The sequence below is a fragment of the Eretmochelys imbricata genome, chromosome 1 (assembly GCF_965152235.1).
Source record: "Eretmochelys imbricata isolate rEreImb1 chromosome 1, rEreImb1.hap1, whole genome shotgun sequence".
Taxonomy (NCBI): domain Eukaryota; kingdom Metazoa; phylum Chordata; order Testudines; family Cheloniidae; genus Eretmochelys; species Eretmochelys imbricata.
Window position 1 is genome coordinate 191,679,629 of NC_135572.1, and position 22,228 is coordinate 191,701,856.

The following is a 22,228-nucleotide window of genomic DNA, read 5'->3' on the forward strand; positions in this document are numbered from 1 at the left end:
AGAAACTTCTCTCACATGCATGTTATTGGGTAATTGTCCAATACGGAAGGTTTAGTCCCTTCTCTCATGCTTCTAAAACTGGCCACCACAAATTGGATACTTGCAAGCTGTTCAGTGCAGGGAGCATGTTTACCTGTACTCAGAGTGCTTGCACGAGTGGGGTCCTAATCCAGAGCAAGCCCTCTGGGCACTATCACAAAATAACTGACATCAAATAAATCTGGAAAAATACAATGCATTTGCTCCTATGGGCTATTGGGTAGATGCGTTTTATTAGGGCTGTCAAGCAATTTAAAAAATTAATCACACCATTAATTGCACTGTTAAACAATAATAGAATACCATTTATTTAAATATTTTGGATGTTTTCTACATTTTCAAATACGTTGATTTCTATTACAACACAGAAGACCATGTACAGTGCTCACTTTTTATTTATTTTTGATTACAAATATTTGTAAAAAACCAAAAGAAATAGTATTTTTCAATTCATCTAATACAAGTACTGTAGTGCAATCTCTTTATCATGAAAGTTGAACTTTAGAATGTAGAATTTTATATAGAAAATAACTGCATTCAAAAATAAAACAATGTAAAACTTTAGATCCTACAAGTCCACTCAGTCCTATTTCTTGTTCACCCAATCACTCAGACAAACAAGTTTGTTTACATTTGCAGGAGATCATGCTGCCCGCTTCTTGTTCATAATGTCACCTGACAGTGAGAATACGTGTTCGCATGGCAGTGTTGCAGCTGGCGTCACAAGATATTTACATGCCAGATGTGCTAAAGATTCATATGTCCCTTCATGCTTCATCCACCGTTTCAGAGGACATGTGTCCATGCTGATGACAGGTTCTGCTCGATAACAATTGAGAGCAGAGTGGAACGACGCATGTTCATTTTCATCATCTGAGTCAGATGCCACCAGCAGAAGGTTGATTTTCTATTTTGGTGATTCAGATTATGTACTTTCTGCATCAGAGTGTTGCTCTTTTAATACTTCTGAAAATATGCTCCACACCTCATCCCTCTCTGATTTTGGAAGGTACTTCAGATTCTTAAATCTTAGTTTACCGAGTGCTGTATCTCTCTTTAGAAATTTCACATTGGTACCTTCTTTGCATTTTGTCAAATCTGCAGCGAATGTGTTCTTAAAATGAACAACATGTACTGAGTCATCATCCAAGACTACTATAACATGAAATATATATGGCAGAATGCGGGTAAAACAGAGCCAGAGACATACAATTCTCCCCCCAAGAAGTTCAGTCACAAATTTAATTAACACGTTAATATTTTAATGAGTGTCATCAGCATGGAAGCATGTCTTCTGGAATGGTGGCTGAAGCATGAAGGGGCATATGAATGTTTAGCACATCTGGCACGTAAATACCTTGTAATGCTGGCTACAAAGGTCCCACGCAAATACCTGTTCTCACTTTCTAGTGACATTGTAATGAGAATTGGGCAGCATTATCACCCAAAAATGTAAACAAACTTGTTTGTCTTAGTGATCGGCTGAACAAGGAAGAGGACTGAGTGGACTTGTAGGCTTTAAAGTTCTGTACTGTTTTGTTTTTGAGTGCAGTTATGTAACAAAAAAACCCTCCATTTGTAAGTTGCATTTTCATGATAAAGAGATTGCGCTACAGTATTTGTATGAGATGAACTGAAAAATACTATTTCTTTTACCATTTTTACAGTGCAATTATGTGTAATAAAAATAATAATGTAAAGTGATAGTGTACACTTTGTGTTGTGTGTTGTAATTGAAACATATTTGAAAATGTAGAAAAACATCCAAAAATAGTTAATAAATTTCAATTGGTATTCTAACAGTGCGATTAAAACTGCGATTAATTGCGATTATTTTTTTATCACGATTTATTTTTTTGAGTTAATTACGTGAGTTAACTGTGATTAATCAACAGCCCTGATTTTTATAAATCTAAGTAAAGTAAGGAGACTAAAAATAAAATGAAATAAAAATGTAGTTACTTAATCATAAGGGCTTTTTAAAGCCATATTCTAGGGATAGTGCCTAGCTATTTGTGAAGCTGGTAAAATATATGGTATACCCAAATTTGAGAGTGATCTTGAAGTCATACCTATCTCCTTTATACTAAGGGCCATATTTTGGCAAAGACTGCATGGCCATGCAGGGGAGTAATGGGTCAAGTTAGCCCCATGTGCCTCTGTTCAGGGCACACATACTGTGAATAGAAGCACAGAGAGAACTGTAGCCTTTGAAGTGCCCTTAAATTCTCTCTGCACAGTGGCTACGAATGGGTGAGGAAAGAGCAGAGCAAAGGCACCAGTTAGCAGAACTGCTGGTACGCCAGGAAATGTATGCTACCCTGGGCATAGACTCAGCACCGCATTCTTCCCCGTTGCAGCAAGGTAGAAGCCAGACTGTGACTCTCATAGGCACAACCAACCTTCTGGTCTGGCTCCATTGGCAGCTGAACAATGTTATGTCCCTTGCTCATGGCAAAGCCACAAATTAATACTTAGTTCTTAGATAAGCCATTCATTTTTTTGTCCTTGGGCCCCTGCAGACTTGCTTTACCTGTCTGCTCAAGTGTGATTATTCCTCTCATTTATGTGTTACTTGAACGAAAACAACTATGGTTTCTGAACCAAAGGAAACTGCAGTTACACAAAGTATCATAACTCATTGTCATTTTTGGTATTTGGTCAGGAAGGGAATGCTAGAGAAATCTTGCTCTCATGACTGCAATTCCTGCTAGAAGAAAGATGATTTAGATATCTATTTAAGGCCTAATTCTGCCAACTTTTACTCACATAGTCCCATTCGTTTTTGTGTGCATACTTGTATATTAAGGCACTCCACACGAGCAGGGGATGGCAAAATCAATACAGTGGTCATTTCTGGCACTTATGTAGAGTCAGAGAAACTCTTGGCTGTTCCCCCAAATGAACAAATTGCTTAAGAAACGTCACAACATATTGCATTGCACACAACAAATCACTGCTGCCACATGTTGGGAATCATGTCTGACAAAACACAGGCAAAAACAACCCAATGGATCTTGCATCATGCCATAAAGGCTACCAACTTTGGGTCTTGGTGGACTACCAAAGGAAGCAAGTTCCAAAAGCTGGAGTCCTCTACTGAGAAAGCCCTGTCACTGGTCCTGGAGAGTTCATTCCCAGGAACTGTGAACAAGAACATTCTCCAGCTGATTTTTAACTAGTGCCATGGAGCACAGGATGAAAGAGAAGAATCTCCAATATACAGCAACAACAACAACGAAATAGAAGAAAAGGGGCTCTCCTTGAATATGGGAATGGAAGACCCACCCCAACAAATGATTGGACATTTTAGGAAATAGGAAAAATGAAGGCTATTTTTGTAAGACAACACTGGAGAGCAGACATTCCACAAACACACATGCTTTCTGCCAGAAACTTCCTGATGATTTATTGCCCAAAATAGAACTACAAAGAGCTAGGGGGAATCTAGTCTTCCCTTTATCAGCAAATATTACCCCAATTTTGGGACCATTAAAGGAAGCTACACAGCTCCCTCAGATCTGTCACATAAATGAAATTTTGAAAAAAGAGAAGCAAATAGTAGAAATGAATGAAGCGTTGATCCTATATTGTGACCTCTGCAAGCAGACTTCTGTGTTCATGCAGAACCTCAGTGATTGTAATAGGGCTGCAACGAAGCCCAGCAGTCCACCTGTGCACTAGCAAATACAGGATCAGGGCCTAATTAAGGATTCATATTCACATCCCTGTAATGCGGGCAGTAGTCTGGACTTGGATGAAAAATTAAATGTGCTAAGGAAAAAGAAAAGTACAGTGTTTTAAATCCCTACAATTTAAAACTTAGCTTTTTATGTGCCTAACATCAAAGCATTTTTCACTTCTATTTAATCAAAATTTATCACTATGATTACTACAGTAATTTACGTTGGAGATTATTGAAATTAGTATTTTATTAAAATCTGGTTTTATTAATAAAACACATTCCAGCGAGGGTGTCATTAGAGACTACTGACTAGAGGCTGGAAGACCCTTTGACAGCTTCCATTTTCACTGGTGTAATCAGGAACAACTTCACTGAAGCCTACTGTTACATCAGTGTGTCAACATTCATAGCACATGTGAAATAGGAACGGGTGATGGGACTACCCAGTCCTTGGTATTTTAAATACTAGAGAGGGAGACCAATACAATCACACTCACCAGCCTGATTAGTTGTGATGCTGACTGCGGCAAATTGCCTTGAGAACGTACTCAAGTCGGACACCCCATTGACTGCATCAATCTCAAATGTGTAGTTGGTGTGTGCCAGGAGGTCTACTACGGTCACTGTGGTGTTGGTGAGTCCAATCTGACGGGGTAAGAAGCGCACGTTGGCGCTACACGGTTCACACAACTTGATGTTCCCCCCACATTTTTTGCAAATGATGTTGAAGGTGACATCTTTCCGGCCTCCTGCATCAAGGGGCCAGCTCCAGTCTAGGATAACCGATGTTTCATTGATATTAGAGATAACGTTTCTTGGTGCAGATGGAGGTCCTACAAAGGTAAAAATATCCTATTAATCTCCCTTTTGGTTATCTGGTGCTTTTCCACAAGAGCAACAGGACACACAAATATGGAACCGACCACAGCAAATAACCATATTGTCTTTATTCTTCGCCTCATGGTCCTCCTGAGATGTTCCCCTGGATTATAGACTCACACAATTGAGGATTGTTAACTATCTTCAAGACATGACTCAAGCTGGAAGATGCTTTTGCAGAAACATAGAAAACAATACTGCTAACTACAATACCCATTCGATACACTGTTCTGAAAACACTGGTATTAGTTTTAAACTTCTCACTCCCTTTTTCCTATTCAATTTGACAGATAACAGCACAGAGGAATTGAAAATAGAGATATATAAATCCATTCCTATAAGCTCTGATAGCCTGTCTAATATAAAACAGGACCTGAAACAAGAGAGATGAGGGGATTTTGTTTGGAAATTGAATTTACTCTGTATTTGAGAAACAAGGTGCTGAGACAAATCTGGAGAAGAATCTTTGTACACAGCTAAAGAACTTAAATGGGGCAGAGGACAAAAGACAATCACAGCCCCAAGCCATCATAATACTACTCACTGGTGCAAGCCATGGATGGAGGGTCTCTCTCAGATCGAAAGTAATTCTTCTCACACCTGCAGTTCACAGAACCATCTTCGTAGGTAGAGCTGTGAGGTGGGCATTTGGCACACTTCACATTACCAGCAAAGGCCTTGTAGAACCCAGGTCGGCACGCTGCAAAACAATGAAATAATTTTAAATTTCATGGGTGCCTGGCTCATTGTAACATTCTGCCTTTATCATCATTTTGGCATCTGTTCATACATACATTGCATTTTTCTATGTGTTTATCATCCATAAAATATGTACTTTCTTATAATGAGGAGCTGATGGCAATAGCCCTCTTGCTACATAGGAGTTCTTTATGCAAAAACTTAGCTTTATCTCTCATTTTGTGTGTCTCACATAACACTGTACTCCACAACAGGAGGAAGCAGTTTCTACTTTTCATTATCAAAGCTTTACTCCCACCGCATCCTGGTTAATTTAGAAAACTGGCCCTGTCATGCAAAGAGGCTTACCGTCACTCTCTTGCCAAGGTTTGCTTATGGAAGCAGCACAACTGTAACCTATGTTTGTTCCATTGAGCATGACTAAGCAGGCCAAAACCAGAAAATAACCTGCACGGTGACAGAACATTTTAATTTCTGAAAGACTAAGCCAGGCTCGATGAACTGGCTCGGGTATCGAGTAAAGATCAGGAACTCTCACCAAGTGTACTACAAGGATGACTTTTGCATTAAAACACAGTCCTCTAGAAGTGGTGCCAGAGCCTATATGAACTGCATCTGACAAACTCTAGGTGTTGTTTCATTAACATTCACACATGCCCCCAATTTCCCTCTTGTTGCATTTGAGATTGATTCAGTGCCATACTCGCCTCAGAAGGAAAAAGGCCTTTTTCAAAAAAACATCACAGAGATGTGAACAATTAAGTACACAAGAACCTTTTACAAAATCCCCAACCAGCAAAATAATGCTGTTGATTTCTCTCTGTCAAGATGACCTCGCTATTATCCCAGAATAAAATCCACAGATAAGCACCAAACTTCCCCGCTCATCTATAACAGAAACATGTACATCTCTATCTAAGAAATGCACCTTCTCCAAATCAGGTTTAGCAAATACTGCTGTCTTGCTGAAAATCTGCCATTCTACACAGACATACATCCATTAAACGGTGGTATGCAATAATAGCAGCACCAACAGATAACATAGCAAAGTTAATGTCTTTGAACATGTTAGCTTTACCATTTATTTTTTCCTATAATGGTCTGCATTAATACTATCCAATGCACAGACTTTATGGGAAACTCCCCAGTATCTTCTAAATGGCATATGTGACAAAAGGAAGATATTCAAAAGCATTATTTTTGACACAAAGAGGATACTTTTTCTTTCTGGGGCCAGAGCTCCTTCTCACCCTGTAAAAGTGTCTCTTGGGAGTGTGTCCATAGCTGGGTTCAGGCCCCTTTGCCATGCCCAGTTATCACCATGGGGTCAGCTCAGTTCAAGTCCCAGTCCCTAAGTCTTTGTAGTGGGCCCCACCCTTGCAGGCCTGCTTACTTTATTATGAGTGGGGAAAAGCATGTTAATAAGAAAAGAACCAGACAACACTGAACACAGTTTGAGAAATATGACACGTTCCACAAGAAGTCCTCCCCATCTCAGCCACCCTTTAACTCTCTACGAACCTTACACATAAAGCCTGACTGGATGCAGCTGCCATATCTTAGCCATTAACATGTCCCAGAAAGAGACCCCAGATTTGAAAGATCTTTCCTGTTAGCCTTATGAAATGATCCCGTGTTTAATCTATGATGTGGAGGCCACCAGGCCATTAATGAAAACAAATCTGGCAAGAATGACCTTGCAGGCAAAATTCACATGGCCTAGTACCAATAACTGTATCTGCATAAACTTACATGATTTCCTCCCTAGGGCCATGGCTTCTCGTGCCACCTCTGGTTAAGATTTTGGAGGTATGTGGGGTTTGAGGTTTTGTTTTGTTTGTTTGTAAACAGGAGTCAATCCTCAGTCCCCTCCCAATAAAGCTGAATAGACAAAAATATCAGAGCCACGGTGAGTCACTGTATTTTAACTCCTGTGACCAGACGGCCACCACATTATCCTATTTCTTGGAATAGAAAATCATCAGCTGAGCGCTAAGAAGAAATTCAAATCAATGAAGACCTGATATCAGTGCAGACTTTAGATGTGATAGTTAGGGTAATTACTTCAAACTATAAACTCACACTACGTTTGAATGGATGTATGTACAGTGCATGTCCACCAAAAACTCTTTCTTCAAATGCAACTCTAGTTATCTAGTTCAAATGGTTTCACATAAAATCATTTACTTGGATTGGACAACCATATATAAATAAAATTATAAATTCTTTTAAAATAAAGCTGCAAGGTCTTCCCTTGCAGCGATACAAGGGTTAATAACCTAAAACAGAAGTCCATATCATGATGTCATCCCTTCCATAAGACATAGCAACAATTGCTTTTTAAAATTATTTTATTTACAACACTGGTATCATCAATAATGTGATTACAAGCAACTGCTGGGGGTAGAAGTTACAATATGAGAATTTTTATTACAGGCATTTCCAAAGCACATACCACCATCATATCTAAACCATTGTTCATTTGTCATTGGTACATAAACTTGTGGGAGAGATAAGTATATTGTTCAGTTGGAATGGAGAGGGATGGAGGAGAATGAGGAGCAGAGCTGCTTTGTCACAATGTTTCTCCCTTTTGACCCCTCTGGGGAAGGCCCATAGACCTCATTTAAGAAAAAAAAGAGAAAAAAAGAAGCAGGATAATGCAGGGAGCATCTTAATAAGCCTAGATTAGGCTTTTTTCTTTTCTTCAGGGGAAGGAACTTCATTGTCTTCATCCTTTCTGTGGTGCTTTGCTATCATACTATGAAGTCAGCAGTCAGAAGGGAAATGAGCTGGTTAGACCCCTGCTGTCCCAGAATGCCCTGGTGGGAGAATTCCGATTCATTTCTTCCCCTCAGGCTGTCTTGCACTTTCTGTCCTTGTCTGTCAGACCAATTTCAGATAATTCAGTGTTCTACAACCCGAAGGAGAAGAAACGCAATTATACTAAAAATTAAAACCTGGAAAGAGGGTGGGACTAAGGGGGATCACACCATTTTTTGTATATTTTTTTTATCAGTTATTTTTGACATACAAGAGAGAAAAGTGAAATCCCTCATTTCAAGAGAGATTACTTTTCTGATGTAAGTAGGATTGGATTTCTTTGGTTGAGGGAGCAGAGTTTGGCTCTTCGGGATGAACAGCACTGCATGGTTTCAGGCAGGTAGAAAATAAACACAATGGCACATTCATCTTCACAATACTGTATTTTTTAGTTTCAACAGAGACCCAGCTGTGAGCAGCATTTGCATTTATTTAAAATATCCTTCTACAGTTAATGTTTGCTCCTCATTGCCTCTCTCTCCACTTCCACATTCACTTTAAATTAGAGGTAAGAAGTACATTATCCTTCTCTTTGGTTGCTTAAACCTCCATTAGCTAAAGCTTTACCGGGGGAAAAAAAGGGAGATTGGCCAACCCTGAGGGATTGGGCCAGTGTCCTGGATTAAATGGATGCTGTGCCTGAGAAAATGGAGTGTTTCTAACCACTGGGGAAAGTGACTGCGTCAAGGCATAGCCAGGCCCTGGTTCCATGTGAACCCACAGACATTCTGGGTGTGGTGTTGTCTCATCTAGTGGCACTGAGACCACTTAGAGAGAGAGAGAGAAAGAGAGAGAGTGTTAAATGAGTCTGCTCTACAGCCTTAGCTAACAGCCAGCTGGCTTTTAGCTCATGCAGTAGAGGTCATGCAGTAGAGGCTCATGCACTAAGCTCCAGAGGTCCCCAGTTCAATCCTGCCTGCTGACGACTGGGGTCTATCAGCATTATACATGCACTTCCATCTACTTTCTCAGCTGGCTTTCCTCTCTTTCCTGCCAGGTCCTGCTTCCTTGCTTGCAAAGGGAGGCAGCAGGAGGTGCAGCATGTACAGCAGCAGCAGAGGTTGGAATTAGGTCTTCCTTGTATGGATCCCAGAAGGACTCCATCACCATTAGACCATAATGGAAGACTCCTCTGAAGTATATGGAAACACTGCAGCCCACTTCAGCCCCACTGCAAGACTGTAACAGTGAGGAAGGAAATGTGCCATCCCTTCACAGTAACATGAATTTTTCCCATGCTTCACAGGTAGTAATAACTATACCATATCAACTTGGAAGCTCTGAAGTAGAAACTAATGCAAGAGGAAGTAAATGCATTGGGTTAGGTCGAAAAAAGGTCTGAACACATTGCAACTGAGTAAAGCAAGTTTTGTAAATGATTAAGTATGTGGTAACTATACGCTGAGATTATCAGAAGGAACCCAGAAAATTAGGTGGCCAACACCCACTGACGTACAATGGTAGCGGAGCATCTAACTCCCTTAGGCCCCTTTGACAATACACTAAAACATTATTTAAAAATTCCTCAAACGAGACTCTGATCTCTTATCTCAGTGTAAAGCCACTGACTTTACTCCTCATATACTCCCATCAAACAAGAGTATTTTCAGGACTAAAGTCCTGTCATATTACTAGATAGTAATTGAGTTCCTTAAGCCGTAACTATTGGGTCTGACAGAGAATGGGGAAAGTTAACTTAGTGAAAGTAAAACAGATGTATTTAGCAATCCATGATAGTTACTGCTAAAAGAAATGAGACAGTCTTCAACTGCAAAGTGAATTTTGCCTCAGTTTGACTTATGTGTTTGACTTTCAGAGGAACACAGGATCCTAATTAAAGGTTAAATGGATCATTTCAATCTGAATTAATTTTAAATTAAAATATAAAGCTGTTGGTAAATAAGGGCCTTTTAGTATTCAGCCCTTCAGCCCCTTATACACAGAGCAATATCACCAATTCCCAGCCATAAACACGAGCTAATGACCTGAACCAGCACTGACTAAACAGATGATTTCCAGGCCCTGCTATTCCAGGCCTGACAGGGCCCATTTGCCTATACAAGGTCAAAGCAACTGTTTATATGCAAAATGAACTGCACTCCACAATCCTACAGGAACTTCATTCTTTGCACTCTGAATAGAGGTAAAATGCTTTGAGGCAAGGCTGAAGTATTTCAATGCATTGGAAGTGGATATATGCAGTCATTAAACACTACATGCAATGGGCAGCATTTATAAAGTGATCAAGTGTTTCCTTTATTTGTTCCTCGAGAGCTCAATAAAAAAGCCTGAGGGCACAATGCCTCTATGGAATTAAAACTCAATGTTTAGAAAATAAGGGGATTCAATCATAAACTGGTACGGCTCAGATACCTTAACAACATTCCCCTCCACCTGCCCCCCCACATGCTTTAACAAGGCAGGTGTCAGTAGCTCTGGAATATATTTCAATCTCCTTCCTCCACAAAGAGAATGCTAATGCACCCCCACCCCCAGAGCAGATTGTGTTATGGAAGCCTTTCAAACCACTCCAGCTTTCATCAGCAGAAACTAGCAGCAGTGGAGGTTCTTACTCCAGACCTGCAGCTTGCTGTGGAGCCAATGCTAGAGAACCTTTCACCTTAACTCAGCGGTAAATGTTAAACTTTTGGAATGTTCTTCTGATCCTTCGAAAATCATCTGTGCAGCTCTCTTGCACAATATGTATATTAATCTCACGCTCCATAGATGACACAATGCTGGCGAGGGCACCACATTTGCCATCAGAAAGGAAATCGCACAAAAAATGAGATGCGACACAGTTCTCAGGATGTGATCATGAATGGCACAACACACCAGTATGTGATTAATCTCATAACGTGCCCACATACATTTTATTTTAATTATGTTAGGCATTTCCTCCCCCTTCTCTGTTATTTCTGTCTTTTGATAAAGAAGAGATTAAATCAGATATCAAGTATAAATGAAGATGATCTCAGCACTGTGCATTTCACACTGGTGATGTCACGCAATTACAGTCACTTGGGAAATACAGAGGCAAAATATTAAAACAATGCAAAGGCTCTGGCTCGAACAAAGAGCAGGAAATTCAAAGTGAACATACAGATCCTGGCTTTAGTCATCCTGCTATGCATTCCTGCTGCAGGTCACGTGCTATATTGACAGAATGGTGAAAATGGCTGTGTTTTTCTCCCATTCTACTGTGGCATCCCTCACAGCCGAAAATAGGGCATTATAATGTAAATTTCCTGGCCTATAACTACACTTCACAGAGCACTGAGCGGGCAGTGTGTTGGGAGCAACCCCCGCCCCAGCGTGCCAGGCGTGCGGCACGGCCAAAGCACCCCCAGCCGCAGCCCTGGAGGTGGCCAGAGTGCTCCCTACCACAGCGCTGGGCAGGCGGCATAGTCCCAGCGCCCCCAACCCCAGCATCAGGCTGATGGTGCAGCATGGCCCCGGCGCCCCCAGCCTTGTGAGCCCTGGTTCCAGCCTGCCTGTCCCAGCCTCTCCACCATGGAAGAATGGGAAGGGAACTAGAAGCAGGTAGGTGGTGGTCTGGGAGCGGAGTGTGGGTCTGGCCACACCAGGCTGTTTGGGGAGGGACAGCTTTCCCTGGCCTATGCTACCTGCCGCCCATGTGACAGATCTAAAAGAATCACTACAGATATTTATCTTTGTCCATTGCGAAGAGGAAATAATCAACTAACACAGCTCGCGCAATTTCTGTCCCTTACCCAGACCTCTAATTTTATTGACTGGGGTCAGGAAACCTAAGGACACAGGAAATTATCAGAGTTACCCTGCCAATAACCTTCTCCAAAAATCGGAGACTGGCTACTAGCGGATAGTTAGCCAGCCACAGTGTTTGTATCTAGAGTTTGTTTCTGGAGCATGGGCCTCACAATGGCTTCTTTAAAAGCCACTAGGCACCCTCCTCCTACTAGCCCCTTAAGGAAGCTTTCATATCTCAACCAACAATGGACCTATTACTTCATTGCTGGCCTTCAACAACCAGAAAGGTCAAGAGTCCAGCTCACAAGTTATAGCACAAAGCTGTTCCAGCACCTCCGTAACTTCAGAGGGAGACACAAACACAAGCAGATTGTTCTGTTTCTCCAGTATTAGATGGGTCAATCTGAATCCAATCAATTTTGCCTGCAAAGTAAAGAGAAAATTCTCCACAGAGAGAAAATCTCAAATCTGAAACCCAGCAGAGGGAGCGACATAGTCAACCTTAAAAAAAAAAAAATCTGTATGCTTCAGTGACTAACACCAGATCTGGAGCATGCCCAGCCTTATGAATGGAGTCAAAGTGAATATTCCATTGGTTGTAGTGACAGCCAAGGAACCCAAAGATCTAGAGAAATCATCAGCTGCTGTACTGGACAGTGAAACCACAAAACGTTTTTGCCTAGGTGACTCCAATTCCACTGTAGTGAGGAATCTGATCAGCTCAAAGAGTATCTCTGCAATGAAGCAATGACCTATGTGCCAATATTAACCCTACTCTCTTTCCTTGAGCACCCCAGTCTGGAAACCATAGTATGTCTGGCTGAACTGAGGTTGAGAAAGTTCCATGAGTTCACTTCCCCATGTAACGGGAGGTATAGCACAGTCCTTACAGCATTGTGTAAATACAGATTTTGGAACCCTTCAAAATGTTAGATCCTGTTTCCTAATTATTTCCCTTTTTTATTTACTTTCCAGTTTTATAATGCATTTTTTTCAACATGTGGTGCAAATAGCTTGTAGAATTTCAGTTTATGACAAAGCAGGCTGGTCCTATAAGCTTTGTAGAGACTCATCACTTTAGTATCTTTTTACTTTTTTCAGGAAATACGAATCTGGGGATGCTTCTTATTTTTATTTTTTACAGGAGGTTAAAGGTGGGCCCGATCCTGCATTCCTTGCGTATGGGTGCTACAGTGGCATATCTATGGCACTGTACCTGTGCTGCTGTGATGCCATTTTGTAGACACAGCCTACAGTAATGGAAGGGGTTCTTCTGTGACGGTGCTCACCCCTGAGCACCATACCTATGTCGACCTATGTTTCAAGTACAGACTGGGCCTTCGCGTAATAATGCAAGATGAGGTGCTTCATGGTGTCAAAACCAATTTTCTTCAAATTCTGTAACAAATTAAAACCTTTTTTTTGGTCAGGAACTTGGTAAGGCAACTTTCCAACCACAGCACACTTTTTTTATGGATGAGCTGGTTATACAGAAGTCAGGGAATTTACAGTAGGAATGACAGAATCTTAGTTGCTGAAGGGTGAACTTCATCACTATCAATAGTGCAAGGATTCAGTGCAGCGTGACATTGCAATGCCTCTAGAAAAATAACCTTTAGAATGAGCACTTTTCATATTTTACATTTGAAAGCCGCTGTTAGTGCGGAAAACATATTCCATAGCATTTAATCTTACCCATGAGTAAACCTCTGCCATTTACTTCCCACTTCATATTTTACAGTGATCTGTGACCTTAACATATTTTAATCAGATGCCTTTTAAATTGGCTTTACTCCCAGGTCAAGTTATTCAACAGAAACAATTCCTACCCTTTGTTTAATAACTGTTACTGGCAGACATATTAATTATATGTACATAAGAGATAGCTTTCTCCTGAGGGAATAACACTGTACTTTTCAACTGTAGTCTGTAATAGCTTCCCATTATCCTTTGCAGGCTTCTGTATCTTTTTTTTATGAAGTACATTATAACAATGATTGCAAGTAGCAATATAGTTAAAAGGCACACTGTCAAAGATGGTAGGTTTAAAACTTAGCTAGACTGGAAAAAGTTATTTTGTTTGCAGGCACACATACAAATGCCTCACACCATAAGGGTGGTTACATTTCAACCCACTTGCAGCCACTGTTTTCAAAAATATATAAATGTTTCAGTAGGAGGAGGACAATGACAAACTACAAAACTGATTCAGAAAAACAGTTAGGCATGTGCTTAATTCCATTCCTATTCAAGAATGCACTTAAGCACACATTTCGAAGTCACTGACTTCAGTGGAACTTACTTGCTTCAAGGCTGTTCCTGAATAGGGATGCTTTCCTGAATCAGGGCCTGTGTGCTACACAGTAGGTCAAATTGTGAACTTGTCAATCTTAGAATCTCTCACTCTCTGCTAGTGGAACACAAAATGCGACTTCCCAGTCCAAGCGACATTGAAAATAATCACTGTGGACTTGAATGGGCAGAACTAATCACACATACATACACACATTTGGGAGTTCTAGATGCTTTTTTGGCAATCAATAAAAGTCAAGAGTTTCATTTAAAAAAAAGTAAATTACAGGGTACAGCTACTTTAGGAGGTACAGGTGTGATTATCATATACACATACTTGTGCTAGCTTTCATTGAGCAGTACTGTAGCTATGCCGCATGGGCAGCAGCAAATGGCATCATGGACTAGCGCCCTCCTCCCGCAAGTACTAATCTGCCTGAATCCCATGGGTGTGTACATATGCAGCCCAGCTAGCCTCTGCCTCCGCTCTCTACTGCTCGTGCTATCCTGGCTATGCTACCATTTTTAACACACTAGCTCAATGAGAGCTAGCGCGAGTATGTCTGTGCGAACTGAATAATCACACCCCTACCTCCTAGTGCGGACAGACTCTACAATTCCCGGAAGGCAAACTAATGACGCAATCTTAACAGCTTCACAGAATACGTGTTTTACAAAAAAAACCTTTTGTATAAGTGTGCGGTACATGTATGCACCATAAGGACTCCAAGTGAGTGAGATAAGAAGGTGTTGTTGTGAATCAGCCTTTCTGCAGCCTCCCATGTGTGTGGCAGAGCTTTTAGAACAGGTCTTGCCTGTGAGTCACTATTAACCTCACTGGTGTGAGGACACCCGCTGCTGAGTGCGAACACAGGGAAACGTAGCTCAAGCTCCGTGGAACATGTAGGCTGTTCATTAAAACAGTCTCTCAGCTATTTTCTCTCTCTGAGAAGAGAAGTCAAAATGGCGCGTGCCCATCCTCCTGGGACAGATTTAGCCAGTCAGTGAAAAACACATTTCATCATTGTGTGACTAACGTGATCTATCAAGAGCAGCTCAAAAGAGTCATGGAAAAATTTGACACCGAACATTCAGTATAGTTTGCTGGCAAAAATATGGACACGCTTTTTTTTTTATTAAAGAACATAGCATTTTTATAAAATAGCCATGTTTCTACTGAAGTGCAAAACAAGGTGGGTGAGGTAATATATTTTATTGGATCAACTTCTGTTGGTGGAAGAGACAAGCTTTTGAAGAAGCTGGTCCAATAAAATATATTGCCTTGCCTACCTTGTTTTCTAGCAGAAGCAGGGCAATTTTATGAAAATTCACCTTGTCTCTCCTGGGATTAACACAGCACACTAAAAAGGTAGACCTTTTGACAGAATATTAATATTTCACCTAACACACGGTCTCACTAAAAACTATGTGTAATGGTGAAAATCTAATGGTCCCTAATGATTCTCAGTGACCAAAATTGGTGAATTTGGGATTTCTGATAAAAAGGCATTCTGATTCAGGGGTTTGGATGGCTCAGGGAATTAAAGACAGTCTCAATTACCCATATCATCTAACCATGAGAGGTATATATCATCTAACCATGCAGATTCAGGCCAGGTCAGTTGTGATTATTATTAACAATATTATACTTATCATAGGAACACAGAAATTGCCTGATGGGATCAGACCTAAGGTCCATCCAGTCCAGTATCATTTCTCTGATAATAGCCAGCACCAGCTGCTTCAGAGGAAGGAGGAAGAACCAGGCAGTAGCAGATGTGGGATATTCTGCCCCCATATTAGGTCTCATCCTTATTTCCAATCGTTAGAGACTGGCTTACATCCTGGAGCATATGGCTTAATATCCCTTCAAAAAATATCATCATTATAACAACTCTGGATATTCTTGTTATCGCTATACATGTTTAATCTTTTTTGGATCTTGCTAAGTTCTTGGTCTGAACGACTACCTGTGGCAACAAGCTCCACAGTTTAAACAATACCCATAAAGCAAAAGAGTATTTCCTTTCATCCATTTAGATTTTACCACCTTTTAATTTTATTCACTGTTCCCTTGTTCTTGTTACAAGCAGGGGAGAATAGACACTCGCAGTCTACCCTCTCTAGATCATTCGTTATTTTATATATTTTTACTGTCTCCCCTCTTATTGGTCTCTTTTCTAAGGTAAACAGTCCCTAACTCTTCACTCTCATTTTATGAGAGTTCCTTCCTGCCCTTGATTAGTCTCACCCCCCTTTTCTGAACCCCTCCCTACTTCTGCAATAATGTTTTTGAGATGGGGCCCTCAGTATTGCACAGTGTTCTGCGTGAGGCTGCACAACTGATTTACATAAAGGCATAATATGTTCTGTATTACACCCCATTTCATTCCTTATGTATCCTAATATCTTCTTTGTATTTTGATCAGGGTTGCATGCTAAACAGATGTCTTTGCTAAGCTGTCCTCAATGACACCCAGGTCACTTTCTAACTTACTGTGTCAGTTCAAGAACCTTGTAAGGTATAGGAGTAGTTTAAATTTCCCCTTCAGTATACATTACTTGGCATTTATTGACACTTAGCTTCATTCCAAAGCTTCCCACATACACTAATTGGAGGTAGGTGACCATTACTGTCCCCATTTTGAGATGGAGAAATCGAGACAGAATGGATAGGTGAGTTGCCCAAGGTAACACAGTGACAGGACCAGAAACCAAATCTTCTGAATCCCAGTCCTGCACTTTATCAAAAAGTGGTTTGGTGAGTTGGCTGGAGTTGAGGGGATCTCAGTCCAGCTCCCAGCTGACGTGGGAGCACTACTGCAATGAGCATGAATTAGTATTTTTATTTGTAGCCTCAGCAGAGCTGTCAAGTTAACTGGAAAGGAAATTTAACAAATGTCTTGCCCCTTCAAGATATTCTTTTAGATCAGCTTTGAGGCACATTGATTGATCAGTGTTGCTTCTGCCCATGCTGAATCTGTTATTTTTATATCAATAGAAGGTTATTGGGGCTACTAATCTGGTACCTAGAATTCTGAATGACATTTTATACTGCCTTGCTGCTATTTAATGTCTACCAGCCTTCATCTCTCTCAAAACTATTGCCCACCTCCATTGCTCAATATACTGTATCAAACTAAATAGATAATTCAGATTGAAACAAACATTAAAAAGCCCTTGCCATTCTAACAAATCTTTAAAACAAACACACATACATGCAAGAGTAAATAGATATCATCCATGTTTTACTGTGTCCCCAAGGATTTGGAGTGGGGACAGAGATGTTTCAGTGATTACTTTTGAGAATAAGTTTCCTCTTTAAGCAAAGATGTTGTCTTCACAGTTCATCTCTCTTCTCCCAAGTCTTTATTTAATTGGCTGAATTTTCATTCTCCTGCTGGAACTAAAACTTGAAAATTAAACACCTCGGGCCTCTAGGGACAACTCTAGGCTGACAGTCTTCTGACCACAGCTGAAATGAAAAGCTCAAGGCCACTGAAAAGCTACCATACCACACAAGCATAATATTCAAGTATTTTAACCTTTATTTGGACTTCCCTGGCTTTTGTGGTTTGAAGACAAAATCTTGTAATTTCTTAACATGGGTTTTTGTGTGCATGAAAAATTCTCTAGCATTCCAAAGTATTTAATTCACAGACATTTATGTTTGTGTGCTGTAGCCCATAAAGCTACCTTTAGCATTTATTTTATCAGTAATGCAAGCAACCTACAGGCCTGTATGCTGTAAGACATTGGCTTTGGCAGTTAGCAGAAGTTTTGAGACCTATAGACTTTGGCACAGATAAATGGCCCAACGTCAACCCGAAGTTTTGAGGAGAGTGTTTAAGTGGGTACATAACACCAGGTAACCACAGGAATACAAACTAACACCAACTTTTGGATATTTTAGGATAGGAACATCTGCAGATGTCTGACCACAAGAATGCCCTGGCAATGAATTGACTTATATGATAATAAGTTGAGATCATTTATATACTAAGCTGTAGGAGAAAGGCACCCCAACATTAGTAGGGTGAGGAAATACAAATAAGGACGAGAGGATAAATCCCTCCACTGAATATACATTAGGCTTAGTGGTGTCAGCATAAAATATCATAAAAGTTTTAGCCCAGCCTGTGTGCAGGAGGAAGGGAAGATGCAGTACTCGGGAGGTGCCAGGATGATGCCCACCAGTAATGGTGTTAAGGAAGAAACTGGCTAACATTTCAGGTTGTTCTGTAAGGGATGGTGTGAGTATATGGCTGTTCAGATGTACATTTTGTATTATCTCACTCACCTAGCTGGGTTACAGTGTTTGTGACTTTGCTAACTGTATTAATAAAACTATTTCGACTACAGAAAGTTTCCTAAAGTGTGTTTGTTGCAAATGTGCACATCATGGTTCCCGGCTGAACAGTAATTTTAATAATCCTGGGCTTAAACCTGGGACAAGAACCTATCAAACCTCAGAGTGACAACTGGGAATTCTTAAGTAATACATATAATTAATACACAATCCATAGACCAGGCAACACTACTCAGCAAAGAATGGTAGAAAAAGGTGGCAAAAAACAGTTTGGCCTCTTCACTCACTAGTTTATGACCTTGCACACCTTGAAGGCTTAACATTTCGTCTATCCTGCAGAAAAGGACACTGAAAAAACAAAACAAAACCTGACAGGAACTCAGTGCTCTTTAACAGCAGTTACTATATCGGCTGGGAAATCACCGGGAGGACAGAGGGAATATAGAGTTTTCATGATTATGTTCTATATATTTTTATTTTTTAGTCAATTATTAAGACCCATTTTCTCTGCACATACCGGGCCAAATTATCTCCAGATAGCGGTTTTCAACCCAGCTGGAGCTGAGCCAATTTACATGACCACAAAGCTTGTGCCATTTTTTAAAAAAGAGAATACATCTGAACAAAAGTAACAAAGTACTGTGAACTGTATGAGTTATTGGTTAAAGAATTGCCCTGGGAATCGTACACACCTTTAACAACCTGAAATGAAGTTACTGCTCAGATTTCAATACTGGGCAACCAGGGGCTATTTTGTTTGGTGAATCAGAAATTTCTCATGCTAGGAGACACTACAATAGTTCACAAAATATCCATTTTATTCCAAGTTCCACCTTTATGGTTTTGGGTTAGAACAAGCCTGAAATAAAACAAACCTCAAAGGGTGGGGGGAGCCTGTCTGAATCAAATAAAACAAAATCAGAAGTATTGAGATGAATCCAGGAATACTCCACCTCTGTGGTTACAGCACTAAATTGTACAGCATATTTTCATACCAACCTCTCTGCCTAGTAGAAATATCCCTAACCAAGCCAATGAGATTTTCAGGATTTATCTCAGAGCCTTATACTGCACAGTGTGTGGCTAGTCCTTGTAACTTTTCAGTTTTACCTGGGAAAAGGTGTGGTTGGTTAAATGTGCTTGGCACACAGAAGGGATTTCAACACTTTTTCTTCTTTGTAGAAATAATGTCTTTGACTCATCAGAAGAATTGCATCTGAGAGATCTAGTCTGATAATTATGTCCTTTATAACCGGAACAGACCATAAAATCTGATGCTACAAAAATTTGATAATAAAATTATTTATATGATAGGATATTGCTCCAAAATTGAATGTGACTGGCTCAGGCCATTCTGTTGCTGTCTGGATTATAAGTGACATACTTTCATATTGATGTGTGTCAAACATAGGAAATTGTGAAGAATTAATACATTACTAGTTTAATTAACCTTATACAGAATACTGCATGACATCAAGAACAGAAGCATTCTTATCTGGCTGTAAAATTAGCAGAAAGGACAATATTTCAGCATTTAATGTGGCCTTTTAAAATTTTAATTGCATGTGTTAAAAAAAATGGCTGCCATAGAAAGTGGAGAAAATCTCAAGTCGCACAAAAGTTTTCTTCTTTTTTTTGGCAAGGTCATCACGTATTTCAATTTATGCTATATTATTAAAAAATACAATACAAAACAAAAAAGAGAACAGCTGGCCCAGGTTCTGAACACCCCTGTTAAAATATAGAGTTATGTAAAATAACTTTCATAAATATAAAGTTACATAAAATCCCCTGCTTTCTTCCACTACACAATATTCTATTGCAGCAGAATTTAAGCAAACTTAAGCCCCCTCCACACAGTCATCCTGCTGACCAGGTCTTTAATTCTCCTGCCTCCAAAAAAGAAAGGAAGGAAAGATAGGCCCCGAAGCATGCAAAAAGTTCAGTATATTTGAGACAAAAGGAAGAAGGTTAGTACATTTGAAAGGTGAGGAAAATACGCTACCACCAATCCCCTCTTATTTTTATACCCTGGGGGCTTCACAAGTAGAGATGGGCAATATTTTTAGTTGAATTTTTTTTCATTTTTGGGGTGGGGAAGGAAGGGGGAGAGACAAAAATGCAGATTTGGTGACATCAAAATCCCTCATGAATTCATGTCAGTTTTGATACCTGTTCATTTAAAAAACAACAAAGTACCTGAAAAAGTTGGAATATTTCACATCGTAATTTTCCAAATGAAAATTTTTCAGTTCAAACTATTTTTCGTTTAGAAATTTCTTTTTTAAAAATTCAACAATGTTTAAAAGGGCTCAAACCCAAAACATTTTTTAATTCACTGAATTTTTTTTTAAAAATTGGTTTTGGTTTGACCCAAATCTCCCTCCCTCGCCCCACCCCATGACTGCGAGTGATACACCCACCTCTCAGCTCAAGCAAGAGCTCCCAGGGACCTCAACCAGACCAGTATCTTGTCCATTTCAGTCAAAGCTTTGGAGCTTTCAGATTCCTAGAAGTATCCCCATTTACAGCATATGCAGGCAAAGGAATTACACTGCTAAGGCACATTATTAGAAGGACAATGGGAGTTACTCTACACATGGAAAACCATAGTGCATTAATGGCAGGACAGACCCCTGATTTTATCTAAGATATGCAGCACATAGTGTCATTTGTCTCAAGAAATACGCTGCTGGAAATATAAAGTTTCTCAGACTGAGACGCATGTCATGTAAGGAGCCTCCACCAAGAAAAGAGGAATTGTTTATAAACATAACGATCACCATTTAAAAGCAATGATTTAGCAAGAGCTACCACTATATGTATTTGGACAATTAGTCTCCACCATAAACCTCCACTAACATTATCTCTTGAGCTCTTTGTCGCCAGAACACTTTACAAATATTAACAAATTAAGCTGGGGTGGGAAAGCACCTAAAGGAATTAGGTGCCTAACTCCCATTAACATTTAATTGGATACCTAATTCCCTTAGGTGTTTTTGAAAAGCACACTCTCAATCTTCACAATACCCTTCAAAGGTAGATAAGGCAAAGGTAGTATTATTCCTCTTCACCCCCTCCCCTCAACCCCGGTTTACTAATGTAGAAATTGAGGCATATGATTTTCATTAAGTGATTTACCCAAGGCCACAAAAGGTGTCAATGTCAGAGACAGGATTAGAAATCAGGAGTTCCTGGCTCCCAGATCAGGATGCCATCAGACTACTAGTCCACATCCCTCTTCATACACTGGGTAAGAGCAGTAGAAAGAGGAGCAATCACTTCTTGATTAAGTAAGCACACAGATAGCACATATATATGATTAATCATTTGTACTTTTAACCAAAGATGGATTGCGTCAAAGGAAGAAACCAAAAAGGTCATTCCCAATGAGAAGCAGTATGTTAGTGTATGCCATCCATTGTCTCTTGTTTTTCTCAGAGGTGAAAGTAAGCCGGTATGCCCCGATATGGCGTACAGGCAAGAGCCGGTGCACCGTACTGGGGTGGATCGGCTTCCCCAGGTGCAATTTAAAGAGCCTGCGGCTCCCAGCAGCGGCTGGAGCCCCTGGCCCTTTAAATTGCTGCCAGAGCCCTGGGGTAGTGGTGGCAGCGGGGCTGGGGCGGCGATTTAAAGGACCCCGGACGGTAGCGGCGGCCGAGCCCTGGGCCCTTTAAATCGTCCCCGGAGCCCCACCGCTGCTTCCCCAGGGCTCCGGCAGGCTCTGGGGACGATTTAAAGGGCCCAGGGCAGTAGTGGCAGCCGGAGAC

General features: G+C 40.5%; 1 protein-coding gene across 1 annotated transcript in view; it reads right to left on the reverse strand.

Annotated features, from left to right (window-relative positions):
* The window catches only part of EPHA3 (EPH receptor A3), a 297,851-nt gene that overhangs the window by 95,387 nt on the left and 180,236 nt on the right, over positions 1–22,228 (reverse strand). Inside the window, exons 4-5 of the mRNA XM_077807293.1 lie at positions 5,148–5,303; positions 4,222–4,557 (exon numbers count right to left, since the gene is read on the reverse strand). Coding sequence (XP_077663419.1) covers positions 4,222–4,557; positions 5,148–5,303 — 492 coding nt within the window. The remainder of the gene's footprint in view (positions 1–4,221; positions 4,558–5,147; positions 5,304–22,228) is intronic.